Source organism: Numida meleagris, chromosome 8 (assembly GCF_002078875.1).
Source record: "Numida meleagris isolate 19003 breed g44 Domestic line chromosome 8, NumMel1.0, whole genome shotgun sequence".
Taxonomy (NCBI): Eukaryota; Metazoa; Chordata; class Aves; order Galliformes; family Numididae; genus Numida; species Numida meleagris.
Window position 1 is genome coordinate 18,197,443 of NC_034416.1, and position 23,667 is coordinate 18,221,109.

General features: G+C 40.8%; 1 protein-coding gene across 2 annotated transcripts; it reads left to right on the forward strand.

Annotated features, from left to right (window-relative positions):
- IDS (iduronate 2-sulfatase) lies at nucleotides 12,131-21,360 on the forward strand. 2 transcript variants are annotated; one of them, XM_021406370.1, is made up of 9 exons: nucleotides 12,131-12,313; nucleotides 13,627-13,763; nucleotides 14,190-14,367; nucleotides 15,252-15,340; nucleotides 16,578-16,778; nucleotides 17,379-17,549; nucleotides 17,675-17,801; nucleotides 19,331-19,504; nucleotides 20,184-21,360. In XM_021406370.1, the coding sequence occupies exons 1-9, from the start codon at nucleotides 12,193-12,195 to the stop codon at nucleotides 20,687-20,689; spliced, it is 1,704 nt and encodes a 567-aa protein (XP_021262045.1). In that variant the 5' UTR covers nucleotides 12,131-12,192; the 3' UTR covers nucleotides 20,690-21,360. The 2 variants fall into 2 exon arrangements, with proteins under 2 accessions (XP_021262045.1, XP_021262046.1); XM_021406371.1 differs by lacking the exon at nucleotides 12,131-12,313 and adding an exon at nucleotides 12,328-12,540.

The following is a 23,667-nucleotide window of genomic DNA, read 5'->3' on the forward strand; positions in this document are numbered from 1 at the left end:
CCTGTGCATATACATTCTGTTGTATGTCCACGTTCTGTCAGTGTTCAATGTCTGGCATGATCAAGCCAAAATTAGAGGGCTCTGCAGTTTAAGAGGTTCAGTTAAACCCATCTGCCAGAAGATTACAGAGAAGGACTTGTCCCACACGGATTTGTGACTTGAGAACAGCTCCTCTAAGTTTACTTGGAAGTGATTCACAAGGGGAATATCTATATTTTTTGGTGAGACAGAAGACATTAGAATGTCCTTGTAGACACTGAAGCAGCATCTTTCTACATTAGTTGTGGTTGCTGAAGAATATAATAGTGTAATGACAAGAGAACCACTTTCTATAATAATTGGATGTAAAACTGATGGTAGAAGCGACATTTTTGTTGTTGCTGTTCAAAGATCTTTTAAGTTTTTCATGAAAATGAAGAAAGTAAGAGCTAGATATTTCATAGAAAAAAGATAGGAAGAAAAAACCCTGAGAATTTCTTTATTTACACAAAAGGGAAACATCAAATGCATTTGCTCTTTACTTGACAATAATAATTTTTCTTGTGAGAAAAGCTAGTTGAAAAGAATATGTGTATACATTTAGATAGAGTTGTTTACTTGAGTGGCGGGACTTGCTTTGCGTGCCTGTGGGAGCCTCCACAACACCCCCCAGAGAATAATGCTTGCCAGGCTGAGTATGCTGGGTAGCTAACATGCACTCAGATGGAATAATTTTAAATAAATATTTATGCTGCTAGTTGTGTGGTCTTACCAGTAGCATTGTCTGCTTAAATCACTTAAGCTAATAATTGTTGCAGAGTATGGATTTTCAGCTCTTGGGATGGAAAGCCCTGACTGCTCCATTCTTGTGTATTTGAATGGAGTTTACAAGAGAAGACTCTGAAGTTCATTTTGTGGCCTCTGTCACGCAACAGGTATTATGACTGAACAAATTTTGAGCAGAAAACTATATGTACCCGGAGCTGAGAAAATGGCAGTTGAAATCTGATACAGCAGTGCGAAGAAAAATCTGTCCCTTCCAGATCTCTTTCTTTCACTCAGAAGTAGCTTGCAGTCTAGTCCTTGTCTTCTCGTACCTTTTGGCTAAAAAGCAAACATCTGATCGTCTTTTTGAGCCTACATATTCAGTTGCATGTATCAAAGACAACTATATGTAAGTAAGTGTATTTCTATTGAATTACTGTGTACCTGAAATTAACTCCTGTAAAGGGGATTGAAAGATGTTCAGGAGGGTGGGAGTTGTACAGAATGTAAATGTTCAAAGCGTGCACTGACAATTAATAATGTCTTTTTTGACTTGTTACTCCTAAGCAAGAGCTTCACAAAAATTGTCCTTCATTGAGCTTTGATCTACCTGGAACGTCTCGATGCAAATACAACCACCTTTCTTCCCTTTGATTTACTTCAGCTTTTCTGCTATGACAGTTTGTTCCTGAAGGTGGGCAAGCCCTGAGCGCTTGTGGAAAGAAGAATAATTACTTCATGTTGGATCCCTCTACTTAAGGTAAATGTGCAGAAAACACAAATATTTTGGTAATATTGAACTGTTAAGATATAAGTTGTTCTTGAATTCTTCAGTGTGTCATCATTTCTAAAGAACTCTACAAGCTCATATTCATTTATGCTCACAATAAAGCTCTAATATTGATCAGTACAATAGGCTGTGTTTTACAGATTAAAATGATACAGAGAAACTAACGGCTGAGACAGGCTCCTTTGTCAGCAAGTTTAAATTAAATGTAAGGCAGAAAGCTGTGGTGGCTAAGAAAACGTGCTGCGATTGCAGTGGAAAAGTGATTCATGCATGCTAAGTGTTAATAAACATATATTTTTGTCCATATGCATTCACTGGGCACTGCAATGTAGCAGTAATAATGCCAGTGCTGTGTCATCCATGCAACAACTCTACTGTGAACTAATAAAACCTTTTAGCCATTCAAGATGCTGTTTTGCAAAAGGAACTTGAGAAGCCCCGTATGCACCAATATAAAGATGTTTTGATACCCAGTTTTCCTTTTGGGTAGTCTTGCTGTTTTTAATGGGAAGCAGTCAAATAATTTGGTTCACCATCATTAGTCAAAAATAAAATGGGTACCATGGAGCCTGGTGTTACTGATCTCCATACAAACACCAACTCTGCTGCTTATCTGCTTCCAGAAACCCCAGGGCAAAAGTGTTACCTAGCCATAAAAATCAGTAAAATGTAGGAAATATGGGAGCCAACCTCCACAGAAGATATTATATCAGGAAAGCTCAGGCTAAATTTTTGGTCAAATAACGTGGCAATGAGGATTTTAATGTCTTTCTTGATTGGTGATTTGGTGGTCTCAGCTTTCTTGATTGCTGTGGCCAAATACTGTGAGGGTGATGTGGAGAAGGGGTAGGCAGCAAAGAACAGCCAATACGTCTGAACTTCTAGAATTACATTTCTCTTGAATTTGCATTTTATTTTAAGGAGTGTGTTTGTGCGTGTGTTGGGGGTGAGGGAACAGTAAGTAGAGGGAGGGGATAAACAAAGCACATTATCAGATTTCTGTCTGCTGCTGGTTGTATCCTGAGCACTAGGAATTGAGTCCCCTGAGATGGTTTATGTTGGAGACCAAACAGACATTTCGTTTTCTTTTCATATTCCCAGTACTTCACATTAGCTCAAGAAAGCATCACATAATGTCTGCTTTATAATCAGAGCCGTTACTTCTTCCATAAGCCGTCTACTTGTAGTTGTGTTCTGTATAAAAACCGTAACTCAGAAGGTTGCCTGTTCTTGGCTGAACAAAGTGAAGTGATGGAAAATAAACTCAATCAATCTTCTAATTTGTCAAGCTTGCTTTTCTGTTTATAACAGCCTTGACTCCTGCCTAACATACCTGACAATTCACGTGTCCTGTTTGCTTTTCAGATGTCTCCAAGTGTCACTATTAGGTTACTGGAATACAGTAACATTTAAAGTGAGGGTAGTAGTTCAGTAATAATTCATTTATGTGGATGACAGCATAGCCATGACCTGTTTCCAGGATCATTATTCCTGGTCTGTGACGGAACAGTAAATTGTTTACAAAAAGACAAACCTCTGGGCTCGAAAATCCCGATTTGAAATTCTGTTGATTTTACTGCAGGCCTCACTGTTAACATTTGTTCACAGAGTGGAGACTGACTCGTAATTGGCAAAGAGCATCTCTGTCAATCTTTTAGAAAATCTTTAGGCCAGCCTGTAATTTTGCACAGTTAAAAACAGTAACGATGTAATACCTACACTGATGTGATTGTCATTGGCATTACATGCAACTTCTTAGTTTTGGAATGAAGGCCTTCTGAAACTGAAGTTTGAAATAATTTCTGTGAGAATACTGTCCATGTTTTATTTGGCAAATTAGTTTAAGGGCAAAGGCTTTAAATAATTTTAATTTTATATATTGAATGTGCCCCTAAATGACTGTCCTGCAGCCTGAAACTTACTGACTTGTGAAGTATTACTTCAGCAAGTTGCTGTTTATATTAATGTCAATTGGGATTGGAATTTGAAGAAAATTATACACCAAAAGCCTATGGATTTCATAAACTATTCCGCCAGTGTGATGCTAGAAAATGTATTGTGCAGCTCTTTGGCCAAAACAGGATTTGATGCAGTGTTTTGAAATCATCTGCAAAAGATGTATCTACTTTAATTATAGATACTCTACTTTTTTCATCTTAATCTGTTTTGCTCATTCATGACCTGTCTTCCTGTTGAGAGAAGGTTAATTTAGGCAATCTATGCTCCATCCCACTTTGCTCATGCGGTCTTTCTCCTGCCTCACCAACAGCTTACAAGTTACTCACATTTGGTGCAACTCTATGTCACTCCTTTCCCTTCCACAGCATTCAGGAGTTTTTGAAGCAAAGATGGAAAAGCAGGTGTTGGATCCTTCCTCTGAAATAAGAACTATCAGTCTCACAGTAATGGTGATTTATTCAGCGTAATGTTTCCTTCGAGGCCTTCTTAACTTTATTAGGCTTTGATGGTGGATCAGATCACCATTTGTCCTGGCAATATTCTTAATATCCATGCATAGCATCCAGTGCCTGATATGAGGCTACTTGGACCAGCTGAACTCTTAACCTTCCAAAAATTTCTCAGTGGTCATATTCTGAAAGAAGAAAGAAGTGACATCTTCAGGAAGAGGCCAACTAGGAGATATTTAGCTCCCAGATGCAAAGGCTGTTTCAGAAAGCTCCAACAAACAGAAAACTGAATTATCTCTATTTCTGCTATCATATGCACAAGGAGACACAGGGCAATGCTACTGACTTTAAAAGAGTAAGAACAATGTGCAAGCCATCTAGGCCCTCTGCTCACATCAAATCAGTGCTGTGGGTACCATGAGTAATTCCTGCTATCAGTGTAATGGGTGACTGGAATTATGCATACTTTCAGAGACATCTCAGTTGTCATAGAAGCTGTGTGGTTTTCTCTACTTGCATTTCTAATTTTTGGCAGAACTACTGTAACAAATAATTTTTCAGGTCTCTACAGCATTGGAAATCTACGTACACAGTACCTGATAAACTACCTCCAAAGCTGCTTTATGGGCACTGAAGTGGCAGCCCAGTATGGCTCTGGCAAAAATCAGTGGTGATGGCATCGTTATTGACTCTAACAGAACCAAGGTAAGGTCTGTTCTGTATTAACTGGAGAACACAGGTCAATCTGACCTGGGTTTAGATTTCTTTAATTTGAGTAGTGTGTATTTGGATGAGACTTTCTACATTAACTAAAATTAAATAGATCTAGAAACTAGAATTGATTTTTGCTTAGTTTGACAGCTTTTTGAACAGTGCCACTGTATGTGATTTGTTCATTGATATTCCTGTCACATGCCTTGCAGAGTTTTGTTTTTTCAATCAATATTGAACTTGGGCTTCTCAAGTTAGCACAAGTTAGCACTCTGATTTTCATATTTTTCTATAAGCTCACACTTTGTTCTTCTGTAATTGCCAAAAGCAGTAGTCACCCAAATTCTAAACACACCTAACATCAGTGCAGATTTGTAACCCTGCAGTGCTTTATTTTATGACTAGAATTAAAGAAAGTATTTTTTTCTTAAATAGTAAAGGATCACATTTCATTGGTAATTTTAGTGTGGTTTTTTCATGTTTATCATTACAAAAACACATTTGAAACAGAAATGTTCTTATACAAATAGAAAAGAGAATTGATTTGCAGTATGTTTGAATGAAAAATCATATAAATTTACTTTGGGAAGAAATAAAATCATAGAATCATGGATTGGCTTAGTTTGGAAGGGACCTTAAAGATCATTAAATCCCAACTCCCTGCTATGGGTTGGCTGCCTCCCCCCAGCTCAGGCTGCCCAGGGCCCACCCAGCCCGGCCTTGGGCACCTCGGGGATGGGCACCCACAGCTCTGGGCAGCAGTGCCAGGGCCTCACTGCCCTTTGAGTAAGGAATTTTTTCTCAATATCTATTCTAAATCTTCTCTCTTTTAGTTTAAAACTGTCCCCCCTTGTCCTATCACTATGTAACTGTGTAAAAATGTCACTGTCCCTACTGTTTATAAGTTCCCCTCAAGTACTGGAAGGCCGCAATGATGTCTTCTCAGAGCCTTCTCTTCTCCAGGGTGAACAAGCCCAGCTCCATCATCCTTTCTTCACTGAAGAGGTGCTCCAGTCCTCTGAGCATCTTTGTGGCCCTCTTCTGGACTCGCTCCAATAGCCCCACATCCTTCTTGTGCTGGGGCCCCAGGCCTGGACACAGCATTGCAGATGGGGCCTCATGAGAGCAGACCAGAGGGGGACAATCCCCTCCCTGCCCACTGTCACCCCTCTGCTGATGCAGCCCAGGACACTGTTGGCCTTCTGGGCTGCTAGCGCACACTGCTGGCTCATGTGCAGCTTTTTGTCCACCAGGAACCCCAAGTCCTTCTTGGCAGGGCTGCTCTCAAGGAGTTCTTCTCCCACTCTGTACTCTATTTGGCATTGCCCACACCACAAGCAACAACCTGCACTTGGCCTTTTTGAATCTCATTAAGCTCTCATGTGCCCACTTTTCAAGCCTGTCCAGGTCCCTCTGGATGACACCCCTTCCTTCTATTGTGTCAGCTGCACCACTCAGCTTGGTGTCATCAGCAAACTTGCTGAGGGTGCACTCGATCCCACTGTCTGTGTCATTGAAAAAAAAGTTGAAGAACACCGGTCCCAAGACAGACTCCCATTACCTTCTTCCAGCAAACCTGTTTTCCAAACTTATTGCTGCTAGAATATTTCAAAGTAAAGGTTGCTTGTTTTTTTTCTGTTTTGTTTTTCATTTTTGTCACTTAACATGACCCATATGAAAGTTGTTGAAGCAAATAGTGATAAAATATATTATTTCACAAATATACACTTAAATACATTTATTGTTTTCACCTGAGCCTTCATAGAATAGCATTGCCAAATTACTGGACAAAGGCCTACTCACTGAACAGCTCTTGCAAAACACCTTCTCATTGACTAAAAGGGGATGGTTGGTATCCAGAATGATACAGAAAGGACTAGTTATCTTAAGAATCATGTTTAAGAGTACTGAGTACACTCAGCATAGGGCATTTGGGATCCAGTACTGCTGACAGCAGTGCTGTTATGGTCGAGAGTGGATGCAGGTTAGACAAAGAAATAATCTTGGAGTTTTGTCTCCATTCATACTAACAACAGAATGAAATGCCGACTCATTCTTTTAGTTACCAGACACAAGCTGTTCAATTCTGCAGCTGTACTAAGGATAGCATCAACTTTGGAACATTCTATTGATTGTACCTTGACCTGTTAGGTATTGTATTGGGTGAGTGATGGTTGGAGAAACAAGATTTGCAAGAATTTTTCTTCTGATGGATTAGAAAACCTGCTGCAGAGCTTGTTGTTTACTGAGGTCATAACTGGCTTGTTGGTAGGATGCTTCTGGAAGTGTAAACCTATTTTAGCATATGAAAGAGTATTACTCATGGGTAGCTGGAGATCAGTGTGTAGAGCCTTGTGAGTCAGAATTTGGAAACTTCTGGGGTAGTAACAGACCCACTCAGCTATTGTGTAGGCAGAGAACTCAGAGTACTGTATGAAATGTCTACAGCAGCAGTGAGCAAAAAAATCTCCTTGTAGTTCTGAATTTTCTGCCTCACAGACCTGTTTTCTCTGGTGAGCTGTGAAGAAAGGAAATAATAGAGAAAGGAAGAATTTGTTTTTGTCAAAATACATTATTACCTTTTATGTTTTCTACATCTATGTTGTTCTTACTACTGTAGTGTATTATCAAGCATAATAACAAGTGTCATTAAAAAAATCATACAGCAGTAAGTCCTTGCTCATTTTCAAAAGGCTTTATCCTAACTTTAAGCAATTTTTAGTTTTACCTTATTACAGAACTCCACTCATACCCCCTGCTTTCCCCCTCATGACACAGTGCATACATGGAAAGCAGGATCCTTATCTTTACGGGAATCGCCTCTCCTATGTTTTGTAAGCAGAAAAACGCTATACAAAACATCACCTTAGTCTAAGTGAAGTAGTCATGTATTTGTCATAAGTCGCTAATTGTAAGGTTTTAATGTTTGAAACAGAGTTGCTTAACAGAGCTGGAGATCCCTGTTAGCAGTACCCGAATACTGAAGAGCTTATTCCCTCCGCTTTGCGGCAGCTGTGCTGAGGGTTGGTTTGCTTTCACTGTTAGCAACAAATAGAGGTCAGATTTTTGTAACAACTGTATTTTGTAGTTACACTGAGAATATCATCCAAGCCACCAAAATTTTTTAAATCCAGAACAGCAAATGAACAAGTTTGTAAATGTTTAAATCACAGATCAGTCCCTCATTAAAGAATTCAGTAGCACTACATGACATTTATACGGGCTTCTCTCTCTTTCTTGTACTCACTGTGTAACTTGAGCAACTGCCCGTGTCAATGCCTGTGGGCACAGACGTTATTTCTCAAGGGCTATGCTGCAGTGTGGTTGCCGACGATCCTATTTTATCATTTATTATAAGAGTTGTAACAAAGTTATGCTGATGTGTTTGATACAGTGTTTTTGGCCTACCCTTGGGTGCTAAGGTTCACAAAAAACTTAAAGGACATTTGATTTGGTTTTGGAAGTAGAGCTGTGACATCTTTCAGAAATAAAGATATTACTTAGAGATGTCAACTTTATGTCTCAGTGGTTCAGGCAGCTCCATGTCTGCTGTTGGATTTCACGTCCTCACCGTATATGCTAGAGAAGGCTGCAGATATTAATGCATGCATTAGTAATTTTACCAGGCCTCTTTCTCATTTGCTATTTATCAACTTGTACAGAAATAAAGTTGATTAGTACATAAAACAAAAAGGAAAACACTGCTTTTTAAAAATCACTGTAGAGATAAGTGACTTCTGCCAGTCCGAAGCTTCTTGATTAGTCGAATACTTTCTATAATGCATGAGAAATGAAAAATAATCAATATTCCATATATGTTAGTTATGTTGATTCATTGAAAATAGTGTAGCTCAGAGTTTGAGTGAAATGATCATAGTACCCAACCATTTGTTTATGGAAACCTGCTTTCTTAGAATGACTTCCTGAGCGATACAGAAACAAATCCCTTAGACTTGCTAATGAATTTAATATGGATTTGGAGATACTGTATGAGCCAAATACAACTTTTTATGAATTCAGTGGGGACCATGTGCAAGGACAGGATACAGATGTGCAGAGCCAAGACATCCACACCTAGGATATATTATTTTTCCTGACCATATTGACTTTGTCATAAAAGCACTTTCTGTCGTCCTCTTAAGAGGAAAGGAAGAATATGAAAACCTGTAAGTCTTAAAGTGTGTTTTGATTCCCGTTTTGGTAGTTAACCCTTGGCATGTTGCTGCCCGCCATCCAGCAAGAGGATCAAAGTCATTTTACTGCACAGGTAAAACCAAAGAGAAAACCATAGTGATCACATACTTTGTATGGCAAAGTAATGTTATTCCTCTGATACTTGCATGTATTTCTTTACAAGCCTATTCCTTAGATGCTGCATTGTCACCATTAGTTATCTTTTTGGGTTTTGGCTCAAGAAATCTGAACACTAAAGAAATGCAATTTCCAAATAAAACTGAGGAAATCCTCCTCCAAACAAGAAATGTGCACGTGGAATTTTTTCTGGAAGGTATCCCTGGACACGAAAGCAGTACCTTATAAGATCTGCTGTGGGTCTGATAGTACAGCCATTTCTTACAGAGTTGCATTAATGGGATTTTTTGCTGCTAAAATATTGCTGTGCTAATTTTTTACTGTGTCTTAACTTGGGTCTGTCACAGAAGCTGGTTGATTTTAAGATATTCAGCTGTTGTGATGGTGACCTCATCTATGTTGTTAATATTTGTGCAAGCACTACTGCAGACCTCCAGACCCTCAGTGTATGTCTCAGCATACTGTTAGGCTGTGCCAGATTTGATACTCAGCAGTGGTGGCAGTAGGTGGAAGATCTTGGCTGACTTGGCAGGAATTTCTAGTAGAATGGCTAAGGAGGAGTGTTGTCTCTAGCTCATGCAAGGTTTAGGTTTACCCTTTCTTTACTCTCCTGACTCATCACAGCTAATACAGTGGTGTTAGTTCAGGACCTGAATCACAGGCAGCTCAGATGACCTTACATCCAGGGTGGAGTGGACATCTGAGCTGTGGGACCAGTTTGTCATAGACATACTATTAGGGCTCTGATTTCAGTGCCTGCAATAATTCACTTGGCATCGTCCCAGCTCACTTTTTAGTATCAAGCTTGCATGCTCTTTGAAAAGAATTTCTGTGCAATTTGTTCTCTAGTGGACTGAACTTGAGATGATTGCTAAATGTGTGTACTAGGCAAACCAGGAAATCCTTATCAAGTGCCACTTAACACATTTGCATTTGAGAGAGGCAAGTTTTATGGTAATTAAATGTGTGTACAATAGCAGAGAAATTCCTTGGCTTTTTCCATGAAAAGTCTCCAAATGAAGATGAGAAGTCTCACTTAGGGAGACTATTCAATATTCCTAGCAGCTCACCTTTGCTAGGAGAGATGCTGATACCTGTGAGATATGCTTACACACAAAATTGATTCCAAAATATGTAATCAAATTAACTGAATGAGTTGGTTGCATGCCATGTGCTTTGTAGTAACTGAATTTGTAGTAACAGCATTCCTGATGTAGTTCAGGCATTTCTAATGTCTCTAGAAAGGAATAAAAGTACACATTACTGTAATTATTTTAGAGAAAGTTCATGTGATTGAATGTGTATGTGCATACTAATATATAACACATGGGGTTTTTCAGCTACGCATCCTATAGAACAGGATTGTGACAGACCACTTTAGCTAATCCTCCCTGGTGAGATCAAAAGTTTATGATAAGCCCATCCATAGCGTAGTTCAGGGTTTGGGAATGCGTATTCATAGAACAGAGAAACAGGTTATTCCCTAGCCCATTCTCCTAATGAGTTGGCAAAGGAAACTGGTTATAGGAAACTATAAGGTATTCAGTATTGTTTACAAACGTGAAAATACTAAATTCTGATATAGATGGGGTGTATCACTTGTACATGTATAGAGAACTTGCATACTGGCGTTAATTTTGCCGTGTCTTGCATGTATTGGAGGTATTGTGCAAGCCATCCATTCCACATGTGTGAAGGAGATCCCACAAACCCAGCAAGACAGACTCTTGAAGAGTGTTCTACATGTGTACATGCACAGTATGTCCAATACCTTGAGAAAGTACTGAGGGTTTTTCATGTGCTTTTTGCTGCTTATGCATTGGACCTGCTATGAATTAATTACACCTGACAAATCTACTGCCCTGGCAGTGCCCAGGGTACAGCAAGATTACTTAACTACCCAGTGGGGTGGACTTAGTTATATTTGAACTTCTGCTCAGCTATTGATTTTATTTCCAAATGCTTGTCCTCAGCACACAGAAAAAAAAGTAATGAATTAGATCATTTGTCTCTCAGAAACCATGCTGGCAACATTCTAATTTTCATAAAAAAGAGCCACCGAAACAGTCCCGAGGCACATAAAGAATAAAATTATAGATTCCATTGCAGATTACATTATTAGAATCATAGAATCCTTAGAGTTGGAAGGGACCTTTAAAGGCCATCTGGTCTCACTCCACTGCACTGAACAGGGCCACCCACAGCTCTGCCGGCTGCTCAGAGTCCCGTCCAGCCTGACCTTGGGTGTCTGCAGGGATGGAGCACCCACCACCTCTGTGGGCAGCCTGTGCCAGTGCCTCACCACCCTCACTCTAAAAAACTTTTTCCTTCTAACTTTTTTTGCATTGGTTTTCTGTACTAGAGGCTTTTCCCCTAATTTTATTTTTAATAGCCTGATCCTATAAGCATAGATATTTGCCAGTCTGTTTCACTGCTGATCTGCCATTTGTAGTCAAAGGAGCACCTGACACTTCTGAAAAAGAAAATAAATACAATATGTGCCATCTTCGTTAGCATCACCACAGCAGTGTTCTCATGCCGGTGAGTGAAAACTTGGTGTATGCTATTGGTATTTTTTTTTTTAATTTAATCACTCTACCTGCTTGTTAAGTGTTTAAGAACACATAGCCATGGTCTTTTAACTCTTCTGTAATTCTTTTCTGAGCTGCCATATTGCTCTTCGATAACCTTACAGTTGCAAATGGGAAGCATTTGTACGGTCAACCCCAAGTTTATGTCATTCAGGAATACCAGCAATAAATCCGTTCCCTCTTCCACTATTCGAAACAGAAACCATGCAGAGTTTCAGAGCTTTTAATGGAGTTTGTTCTTCCTGGATATTTTAATGCTGTGGAGAGGGAAAAACGCTCAGCTTTCCTGAGTATTGTTGCAGTATATGCCTAGAGACTCCCGGTAGGACTAACTGGTGCTAAGAACACTAACCCGCCCGCTGCCCTTGACTGACTGTAACGGCGCCGCATCCCTCCCGCTGAGCCAACCTGCTCCTCTTCCCGCCGCCCCCTCCCGGCCGCCCGCCGCCCCGAGCGCTCCCGCCGGGAACCGCACCCGGGCCGTGAGGACGCAGTGCGGCTGTGCGCGGGGCGACGGCGCCATCATGCGAGAGAACAGCGCAGTGTCTGACCCGCGGGTTAGAGCCCCGCCGGGACGGCCCGCCCCTGGCCCCGCCCCGGCGCGGTGCTCCGCTCGCCGGCCCCGCGGCCCTGCGAGATGGCGGTCGGAGTCCGCGTCTTATTCTGCATGCTGGTGGCCTCGTGCGCGGCTTTCGTGCTCTCCTCTGTGGCAGCAGCGGTCCCCAGGCTCCGCACTCGCAGGGCGGCGGGACCCGGAGGTGCGGCGGGGCCTGGGTGGGGCTCGGACTTCCCGGCAGCGGAAAGGGAGAGCTCCCGCCGGGCCGGGCCGCGGCGTGAGGAGCCGAGCTCGGGGCTGGGCGCCGTGCTGCGGGGCTGGGCTCCCTCCCTCCCTCTCGGCACCGGCTCCTGAGGGGCTCGGGGGGCTGCTGGCTGTCGGTGCTTTCTGTTGTGTTGGAGCTGAAATATAGCGTGCTACTTTCAGAGGGTATTTAAAAACATATTCGTCATATTCAGTAGCTTTTTTCTCTTTTTGGAGCAGGTTTGTCTAACGATGGTGTCTGAGATTTACCTGTGGCTTAACAAACCTCCTTTGGCCTTAGCTTGTATGTAGGCTGTAAAGTTCAAAAGGAGGTAGAACTGTAAAAGACTTTGCAGCTTTTTTTTTTTCTGTGCAAAACTGGAGGTAACGAAGAAAATGCTGTGGAGGGAAGCAGGGTGGGCAAGAAAGCCAACAACAGCACCCTGCCTTGTGTCAGTGGTAGTGTGGCCAGCAGGAGTGGGGCATGATCATCCCTCTGTGTCCAGCATGGGTGAGGCCACATCCCAGAGCTGCGTGCGGTGTTGGGCCCCTCACTGCAATACAGACATGGAGGCCCTGGAGTGTGTCCAGAGATGGGCAGCAGGGCTGTGAGGGGACTGGAGCACAAGTGTGATGGGGAGTGGCTGAGGAGCTGGGATGGGTCAGTCCGGAGCAGAGGAAGCTCAGGGGAGACCTTGTTGCTCTCCACGGCTCCCTGAAAGGAGGTTGTGGCGAGGTGGAGGTCATCTGCTTTTCCCGGCTAACAGCAATAGGACTAGAGGTGATGGCTTCGAGTTGCACAAGGGGAGGTTCAGGTTGGATGTTAGGAAGAGCATGAGGCACTGGCACAGGCTGCCTGGGGAGGTGGTGGAGTCACTGTCCTTCGAGGCATTAAAGAACTGTGGAGTTGGAGCACTGAGGGACATGGTGGGGATGGGTTGATGATTGGACAAGATGATCTTAGCGGTCTTTTCCAACCTTACTGGTTCTATGATTCTATAAAAAAGGGAAGTGAAAATACCATCATTCTGCCTAGGCCAAATGAAAAGGGAACCTTTGAATTCCTCTGTGTTGAAGGATCAAATCCCAGTATTTACATTTCCTTATAAAGGTATTAGATGTTCTTGCTGACTTAATTTTTTTTTTATTTCTCTTAAGTATACTTCCAGGTTAAATTTTCTAGAAAACTTCTGGAGTGTATTAAATCTTCATAAAGTAGCCTTTACTTGCTGGAGCTCAAGTTAGTGTATCCTTATTCTGTTTTTCTCTTAGATGGCATGAATGTCCTGTTTATAGTTGTGGACGACCTGCGTCCTGTTTTGGGTTGTTATGGAGATAAACTTGTGAAATCTCCGAACATTGATCAACTTGCTTCTCAAAGTATTGTGTTCAGCAATGCGTATGCACAGGTGAGATAAAAAACTTAACTGAAAATGTTTTCCCTCTGCAGAATGCATACTGGTGTTATAACAGTAGGTTTTAGGCAGACCCTTGGAAAAAAAAGTATTTATTAACCTTAATTACTTAAGTGATTCTATTAGAAAAGAATGGTTATGCTGAAATGTAATATATGAACCTTTAGTGTCTAGGAATTGGTTATCAGGATAAGGATGAGTAGGTAAATGTGTATCTTGATAAAATTTTCCGGTTGGGAATTTGTGTTCCCAATGAGGATGCTGTTCAGCCCAGCTTGAAGTGATATGGAACACTTTCACTGCAGTTCTGAGCCCTTGGATGTTTTGCCCAGCCATGCCGAAGTTGGTAGGTTGCAGTTGCTAGGTGTGCTTTGTTTTACATTCAGAATGGATTCTCCTTTTGCCTGGCTCTCTCCTCAGCAAGCTGTGTGTGCACCAAGTAGAGTGTCATTCCTGACTGGACGCAGACCTGATACTACCCGCCTCTATGACTTCTACTCCTACTGGAGAGTGCATGCAGGAAACTATTCCACGGTGCCCCAGTATTTCAAAGAGAATGGCTACATGACCATGTCTGTGGGGAAAGTTTTTCATCCTGGTAAGGTTTGAGTTGTCATCTGCACAACATGCTCTGTATATATGAATTCTGTTTTAGAGAACATGTGTGTATGAATGACATGAGTCTTATCTATATAGACAACATAAATCATAATCATGGGACAGACTGTATGACAGTTATAGATTATCATTTAAGGACAATCTTACATTCATCTCTAATGCCTCAAGATTTATTAGATGAATATTATCTAGTACATATTTTCACGTACTGTCCAAGGGTTGTGGGAACAAATGTTTGCTATTTTCAAAACATGTCTCTAAATTAGGTGTGTACTAAAGGTGAACAGCCTCATTGTCTTAGTTTCACATACACGCATTTCGTGTTTCACACTGGGCTGTCTGGATCAGGAGATATAGACTGTATGGCTGATATTATTGGTTAAATAGGAAATTGGTTCTTCAGTTAAAAAGCAATAACACTACTGAGATGAAAAAAACCATAATACTTAGGTGATTCTCTTTCTGGTAAATCTTTGCCCCTGAGCTCAACTTGTGTGGATATACAGATGTTCAGTTGACGATAAATCTGATTAGGGATGTATGTATTATTAGTCATTATTAGATGTTATAATAACATTATTAGATGTTTTTTCTGCTCCTTAAGTAAGGTTCTTTGAAGAGCTTAAGTGTATTTCCTCCATAACAGGTGTATTTCAGGGAAAATTGCCTCTCTTACACTTTTTGATTTTTATTTCTTGTGTATTTTCTTTGTTTTCTGAATTGTCAAAGACCATTTGAAGTGTTTCTACACTTAGAATGCAGAATTACAAATACACCTGTATTTTGAAAACAATTCAAGTTTGTATTGGAGCTTCCTGGTTTAGTGAATTACTAGAACACGTTTTATGTCTTTACCCTTTTCAGGGGTTTCATCCAATTACAGTGATGACTATCCATACAGCTGGTCCATTCCACCCTTTCATCCTTCTACTGAAAAATATGAAAATGATAAGGTAAGGGTGATTTCTGGGATGCTAACAAAGATTGGTTTTCAGGTATAACCAAATTCTTTGTGTCCAGCATAAGCCTGTAGTCTGGCTTTTGAGTCTGTAACATTGGACAGGGAAATAACTGTTCCAGTTTGATACTGTTGCTAACTCTTCCAAGGGAGGTCTGTACTCTGTGCTAGGGTGTGTCACATTAATTCATGAGCCCATTCTGAATTTAAGTATTTAGGATTTGGTAATGTCACTGACATGTAAAGATGAATTCAAGATAAAGTGATCTCAACCATGTGTCTAGGTCAGGAAATCCTTTATATGAAAAGTGCAGTTGCCCGCTTTCATACTAGTCTTGCTCTATTCAGTTACAAAACATTTTCGTAGGCTTGGTGAATTTATATCAATTTGATACAGAGCTGAGCCAGGGAGGGAACTCATAATTGAAATAAACGTTACATAATCTAGAACTTTGATTTGATTCTCTAGGGTGTTTGTTACTTTTAAGCATGGCCTGAAAGAATCTATTTTACACTTATGCACATACTGCAATAACATTGTGTGCTGGAGTCTATAAATTGCAGGGCTAGGAGATCCAGCCATGAGGCTACAGGCAGCCTTGGTGACACTTTGTTCTTGCATTTACTGCTGAAAAATACCGGGTTTAACAACAGCATTTGCATCTGTGACATACTTCTCTTTATGTTCATTTAACAGCTCTCCCAAGCAACCTGCTGAGGCCACCTTTTCTTGGCAGCCATTTAGGCTAATTTATCTTTCCTCACTGACTATAAATGGCTGGCACTTACCCAGAAATTAATGAGTCAGTAGTAGCTTTCAGGCAGCTTTCTTTGGGATCAGAGGAATCGAAAATGCATGTGTATGGTGTAACCAAGTTGTACCTTCTTGTTAATAGGTCAGAGTCTTTATTCATTATAGAAGCTGTGTATTTTTCTATGTGACTACTTTTCATCTTTTGGCCAGCTTTAGAGAAGATTCTGCTTTTCCTTAGACTTGAAAATTGCTATGTGTTTTGTGCATTCATCAGCCCCTGAAACTTTCTGCCTCAGTCATCAAGGTAGTTGGTGCCTTCCGTGTCCGTAGAAGTTGTGAAATTCATTTTTATGTACAATCTGCAGAACCATTTATTGGCAAAAGGGTAGAGAAATGAACTTATTTGATAATTATAGAACAGAATATTACCTCTTTGCTTGTACAGAAGTTAAATTACTTAATTTTTTTTTTTTTAAAGACCTGCAGGGGAAAAGATGGAAGACTTTATGCTAACTTGGTGTGCCCAGTAGATGTGACAGAAATGCCTGGTGGTACTCTGCCTGATATTCAAAGCACTGAGGAGGCCATGCGCTTACTGAATGTTATGAAAACCAAGAAGCAAAAATTCTTCCTGGCTGTTGGTTACCATAAGCCACATATCCCTTTGAGGTATCCACAGGTGAGGAACCTGAAGCCTCTGGTGAAACGAATCTAGAAAGGTGTTTTTCTTATCAAAACTGTTGTACAGATGCTTTATTATTATTGTTTCTGGAAAGAAAACTGAAAAACAGCCTTTACCTAGTGTAATTTCAGCAGCTGTCTGTGTTGAATTTCAAGATGTTTAATGAGAGAGTTGTGACCAATCAGCCAAAATTTGGACATCTACCTATTTAATAGTGTGACAGTTATCGCATGGAGATACTGTTGGTCTTGATGGAGCTTGACATAGTAAGGCCTTCTCGCTTCTCCATATGAACCAGCAGCGAAAATCCTACCCATATCAGAGGTAGCAGGGCTTTATATTTCAGTGTGGCTTTGAGACTCAGGAGACTGTACTGAAAGGAACAACACCAGGTACTAACTTGGAATTTTTTGGGAATTGGTTGGGACTAACATAGCCATATTACCTTTTTGCACTTGGGGGTGGGTGAAGCCTTGTAAACTAACTGTAAGAATATTAAGAAAGGGTCATGCCAGGAGAAATGGTTAATGCTTTGCAATGCAGTTTTACAGTAGACCTTAGAGATGAGGACAATCTTTGTGTGCTTGCATTGCAAAGGAATTTCTGAAGTTGTACCCCCTGGAAAACATCACATTAGCCCCAGATCCCTGGGTGCCTGAGAAACTACCTCCTGTGGCATACAACCCCTGGATGGATATCAGACAGAGGGATGATGTGAAAGCATTAAATGTTAGTTTCCCTTATGGACCACTTCCAGATGAATTCCAGGTAAGCTGTCAATACAGTGGAGTCAAACTTCCATAACTTATTCAGATGTAAGGGAGCAATAGGCTGCTTTTAGATGTTCTGAGGCATTCAGCTCTTTTTCCTTCTCCTGTGTTCTTAACTTGCAGAGGCTGATTCGTCAGAGCTACTATGCAGCAGTTTCTTACCTGGATATGCAGGTCGGCCTGCTCTTGAATGCTTTGGATGATGTAGGACTCTCAAATAGCACTATAGTAGTTTTTACTGCTGATCATGGTAAGTGTTTAAATCTTCCTCCAGCTCACCACTAATAAATTCTTAATTGTGCAACACAGTGCTGGCATATTAATCAGGTGCATGTTTTTATAATGTACAGAAGAGCTGCCGTACCTTGTATATCTGGCTAGTCCGTTCCTGCTTAATGGACTGACACAGAGCTCTGTGGCTGTGGTTCTGTTCCTCTGCAGGCACCTCTGTCTTTAATCAGATTGAGGGTTTGCTGTGAGTAATGGAGATGAGAGGGTAATGAGGCTGTCTGCTAGAACACTGGGCTGAGCTTACTGCATTCCCACCTCCTACCCCAAGGAGTGACTCCTGCTGGGAAGAGTGCTGCTGAAGGATTGCCACCACTTCACCCCCTCTGCAATTTGTAAAGGCCATCTGCTACAGTGGGCGACAAGCTTTCTCATTAACTGCTAGAATGTGTTTTTTGGTTCTTTTTTTTTTTTTCTTTTTTTTGCACTTGTCATTGCTGCTAGCAAAGCATCTAACCTGATAGCAATTTGTTTTCCCCCCTCATACTTGGGGTCTTTGAATTATGGGAAAAAGACCTCAAGCTTGTAATTGCTTCAATGTTATAATATTCATTAAGATAATCTTCCCGTAGCCCTCTTAACTGGGGAGTGGCTTAGCTGACTTAAAACAGGATATGACTTAACTAAAACAGTTTAAAGTCACATGTTTGATTAATTTGGGTTGCCTTTTGTGAGTAAGTTTGTGTAAACAAGCCCTCGTGAGTTGCAGAGTAAGAGAATTAATACTTTCTGTACAAAAGCTGCTCTAGATGTACCTGCTGACTTGCCGCTCTGCCATTCAGTCTGTAGACCAAATTTCCTTCATTTCCTTCTTTTTCCTTCATTCTTTTTTTTTCTTCTTCTTTTCTTGCTGTGGTTAACTATAAACAAGTGTTGTTTCCAGTACCATGGTAGCAAAGTGAGACAAAAAAAGGTGCAAATAGTGAAGTTAGCAATCAGTCTGCCCTGGAAGAAAGCCTTGTTGGTACCTCTTCCTCTTGGAAGAGGAAAGCTAAAGAGATTTGACCTCTGTTGCTTCCTTCAGGGTAACATCCTGATATGGCAGTCTGGCATAGATAGCAGTCTTGGCTCCAAGGGATCTTCAGTTATCGTGTAACAGGAGCATTGGAGAGCTGACAGCTGCACAAATCTTAAACTAGTGCTTTGTGGATTGAATGTGGAGATTCTTGCAGGTGCAGTGACTAACCCCAGCTCCTCTTTTATGCTGTCTTAATACTCATTTCCTAATTCTAATCTAGGGAAGTGGAAAGAGGGACAGGTGTAATTGTTTCTTTGATATGAGAGTATCAAGTTGCGAGATTGACATGGCTGTTGAAATAGTTTTCATATTAGGAAAATCTTCTTATGTTTAAACATAGATTGGTTATTTGCATTTTAAAATAACCTTGATAAGACTAATGGCCTCAGCAGCCAAAGTCACTTTACAGTGAAAAAGAAATTACTTCTAAATTACAAATCCGTATCTGTTCTCAATTACACTCTGTCATCTAGGATGGTCCCTGGGAGAACATGGTGAATGGGCAAAATACAGCAATTTTGATGTCGCTACCCGAGTGCCGCTGATGTTTTATGTACCGGGAATGACGACTTCCTCTGCTGGTCAAGGAGGGAGAGTCTTCCCCTACCTTGATCCCTTTAGCCATATTTTAGGCGTGGTACCTCAAGGTAAATTTTTGGCTTTGTTTGTTTTCGCTGAATGTATTTAAAAGACAAGTGATGGTGCAGTGATGCTTCACACGTAGGCAGCTCCTCAGTGTCACTGAGTGTGCTTCTGTACTAATAGGGAAGAAAATGATGAAGGGAATGTCCCGTGTTGGGGCACAAACTTTTACTATGGTTAGGTATACCTTAGCAGTAGATGCCTGCATTAACACAGCAGGTAATATAGGCATCTATACTACACAAGAATAAAACAATACTCGATCTCCCTTTTGTAGTGGCAGCTGCTTTGAAACAGTAGTAAGTAAACGTTCTCTGTGTAGCACTATTGCATTAGGAACTGTTTTGACAAAAGCAGTCATGTTAAACAATCGACACTGGAATTTGCTTTGTCTTTCTGAAGTTTTTTTCTCAAAGTAATGAATATCATTGTCTTGAAGAGTTTGCACATTTGAGAGCTGTAAGTGCAAAAATTTCTTCTCGTTAAGATACATCATAAATTCATAGCCTAGCATCCTCAGAGCAAACTGCCACACCTTGATTGCCTTTATTATGTTACCCCACAAATCTAGTACAGAGCATTTGCAATAAAATATCAATTTAATGATGAGAGTAAGTTCCAAATATGTACCAATGTCAGTCAACTCCTCATGTTCAATAGTATGTACTTTGGTGTTTCTTCTAGGACGAAGCAACAAAATGGTAGAGCTTGTGTCTCTCTTTTCAACGCTTGCTGAACTTGCTGGCCTCCAGGTTCCTCCTGCGTGCCCAGGGACTTCGCTGCATGTTGCACTGTGCACTGAGGGGGCAAGCATTGTCCGGTATTTTAAGTCTTCTGAACAGAAGGCACAGAAGAAGAAGGAGGATGGCTGTGATGACACTAACAGGTGTTATAAGGAAGAATCTGTTGCGTTCAGCCAATATCCCCGGCCTGCAGACATTCCACAGTGGAACTCTGATAAGCCAAAGCTAAAAGAGATCAGAATCATGGGCTATTCCATGCGTACAATTGACTACAGATATACTGTATGGGTTCGGTTTAATCCTGAGAACTTTAGTGCTGACTTTGAGGATGTCCATGCAGGAGAGTTGTATATAATGGAGACTGATCCAAACCAGGATAATAACGTCTATAACAATACCTTACATAGTCATCTTCTCAAAAAAATTGTTGACTTCCTGAAGCATTAGGCATCAGGAACTTTGTGTGGAGCACTTCCTTTTTCTGTATGACACCTTTCTGTTGTGCAGAAATCACGTGGACTGAATTAAAATCCTATTTGTATAAAAACACCAGCTAATGCTTTTCTGATGTTACAGCCCTTACTGTGCTATACTAGTCAGTGAAATTACTTCTGCAGTTCTGTTGTATGCTTGTTTGAAAACGCTTTTGAAAAGATCACACAGGATATGCAGACCCATACTGTGAAACATCTTCATGTTCTTCTGTGAGGTAGTGAGTGAAGAAACATTCGTCATCTGTGCTGCAACTGCTGTGAAAGGTGGAAGAAGAGCAGCTTTTGTACTTGAAAGGCTAGGCAGAGAATGTGTGCTGGTAAGCAGGTCCTGTTCACCTCACCCTGAGGAATAGAGCTGGAATAATCAAGGAGATTTTTGGTAGCAGTGAGGAACTGAGGTGTCTGCTGTCATCAGCCCGGAGTAGAACTGACTAGAACTAAAAGGGAAATCTTATGTTTCATTCAAAAATGTAAAACTTGTATTTTGAAAAGAATTACTGGGAGATTACTCCTTCTTAACCTATTGGACAGGATCTGAATTTTCACTTAATGTGTGTGAAATGATTTTATTTGTAATAGACTGAGAGGTTATTTATAAAAGACTGAGAGCTTAATGTAACATCAGAATATTCTCCTGTGGTTTTTAATGAGAATCAGTCCAATGAGGTCCCACAGGTGAGAGCAGATAGAAACCTTTAGCTGTTGTAGCTTGCTGGTATTTATTTGTTGAACTGCTCAGCACACTTGTAATTTGTCACATCCCATCACTTCTTATCTTCAGTGAAAGAAATTTGGATGTTTGTTTTCTTAAATGCTAAATGGGGTTTGGCAGTCTTTATTTGGACTGAGACAGCTAAAAACCTTTCATTTAGATCTAAGTTTCTTGTGTGGTTTTTAGCAACATAAGATGTGGAGCTGTAGTTGTCTAATACTACACTGGCAAGTGTATTTCTGTGTGGCCAAATGATTTGAGGTCAGCGTGTTTGGGAGCTTGTAGCTCGAAAATGTTTTGGCTGCGTACTGTATCTAAGTCCTATCTGTGCATCATGCTCGCTGCCACGAGGAGCACTGCTCTGTCATGATGGCAGTAGTTTGTTGTTCTATCAGCCTGCTGGATTTCTGTAATTCCATTTTGGTGAATGAGGCTTTCAGAATACCAGAATCTGTGCCTTAGCAGATAAGACCTTGTTCTGAATGCTAACTCCTGCTACCTTCCTCAATGAACCGTGCTTCCAATTCCTACAAAAAGAAAAAGCCAGCTGTTACTTGTCTTCCTCAGATAAATTGATTTTAATATTCTAGAGAAGCCATAGACATAACTTTATTTCATTAAAATCCATGTGACAGTCTTGCTCCTAATTAATGTAGAGATACCCTCCATGAATCTGATTCTCTGTTAGAAGACAGCAGTTATTTAGTGCCTTAAACTCAATTAGAAGAATATATTTCTTATGAACTTGTCATTTGTTTTACGCAGCTTGAGATGCTCTGTGTTCTGCAGCATTATTAATCCAGATGAAAACATATGCTTCCTTCACTTATGCATGTACAATTCGATCCTCAGTTGGTGTGAAATACTGCAGCTGCATGTAGCAGATTCAGTGTAGCTACACCAATTTCACACCGGCTGAGGATGTGTTTTATTGACAATGGTGCCAGGCAAAGATTGGGAGTCTGCAGCTAGAGCTAATTATATCTCTTGACATTCTTTCCTTCAAAGGCAAATCAAATACGGGGAAAGGTTTTTTTTTTTTTAATGTATTGAAGCATTAAGGATTAATTTAAGTCTCCAATATGTTAGGTCAGTAACAATGCACATTTAAAATTGCTCTGGCAAATTGGTGTTGTCTTAGAATTAGCTGCCTGAGCATTGCTTTGTTCTTCTGTAAAAATTATTTTTGGGGGACTTAATCTACATGCTGTAGTTTTAAGAACCTGTTTGCGTGGCAACATTCTTATACGTGCTGCTTTCTATGGCTCCCATCTCTTCAGGCAATTTGATTTTTCAAGCGGAGATAAAAGTCCCGTTGATAGGTGATGAGTATTTTTTTATTTATTTTTTCTTCAAGTCTCAATATTGGAAGGGAAAAGCCATCCTTGACCTTCCTTAATCAAAATCTAGTGATGTTTTTAGGGGACATGAAACAGAATTGTCTCTGACAGCCAGTGAATCAAGACACATATCCACATGCTCAGAGCAAGGACGTTCTTGAATAATTGCACAAGTCACTGAGCAGGACTGCAGTCCACCTAGCAAGCAATTTCCTTCTGCCTGCTGCTAAGTTGAGGCTTAACATTTTTCTAGGACGTGAGTGAGGCATAGGAGTGAAAAATCTTTGCTCTTAGAAGTGTTGCGTGAATCAGGTTTGTTGTGGAATTGTTTGTGAGAAATACAAAAGCAGCAGAAGCAAAGGTAGGAGGCATGTTTCTTAAACCAAAATACTGCTTCTACAGGAGCCTGCGCTCCGGGTTTTGCTAGGCTGAGCAGCCTCTGCTGAAGAGCAAAAGAACTTAACAGTAGCAATAAAAATAAAGTGCTTTTGTGAACAGTGTTCTCTCTAGAGGGAAGGAGGATGCAAGCCAAGCATCAGGAAACAAATAAGATACCAGTGCTGACCCTATTTCTCCGGCTGGCACCAGAACAGCTGGAAGAGCAGCATGGTGCTGCATCAGCAGGAATTGTTACCTGCAGTATGTATGTGGAGAGATTCCACTGGGGACCCTGGAGTAGCCATTGTAAGCACTTGGCACAAAGCAGAGACAATAAACAGGCCTCTGTTAATAAGTTAATGTTCAGGGAGCAATTAAGTGATGGATTTGAAAACTTAGTCCTTAACCAGCCATACTTCAGTCAGTCATAAGTCTGATGCTGTTTCTAGTGTATAGTTGTACAACATACTATAATCCAAGTCACTATGTACAAACTAACAG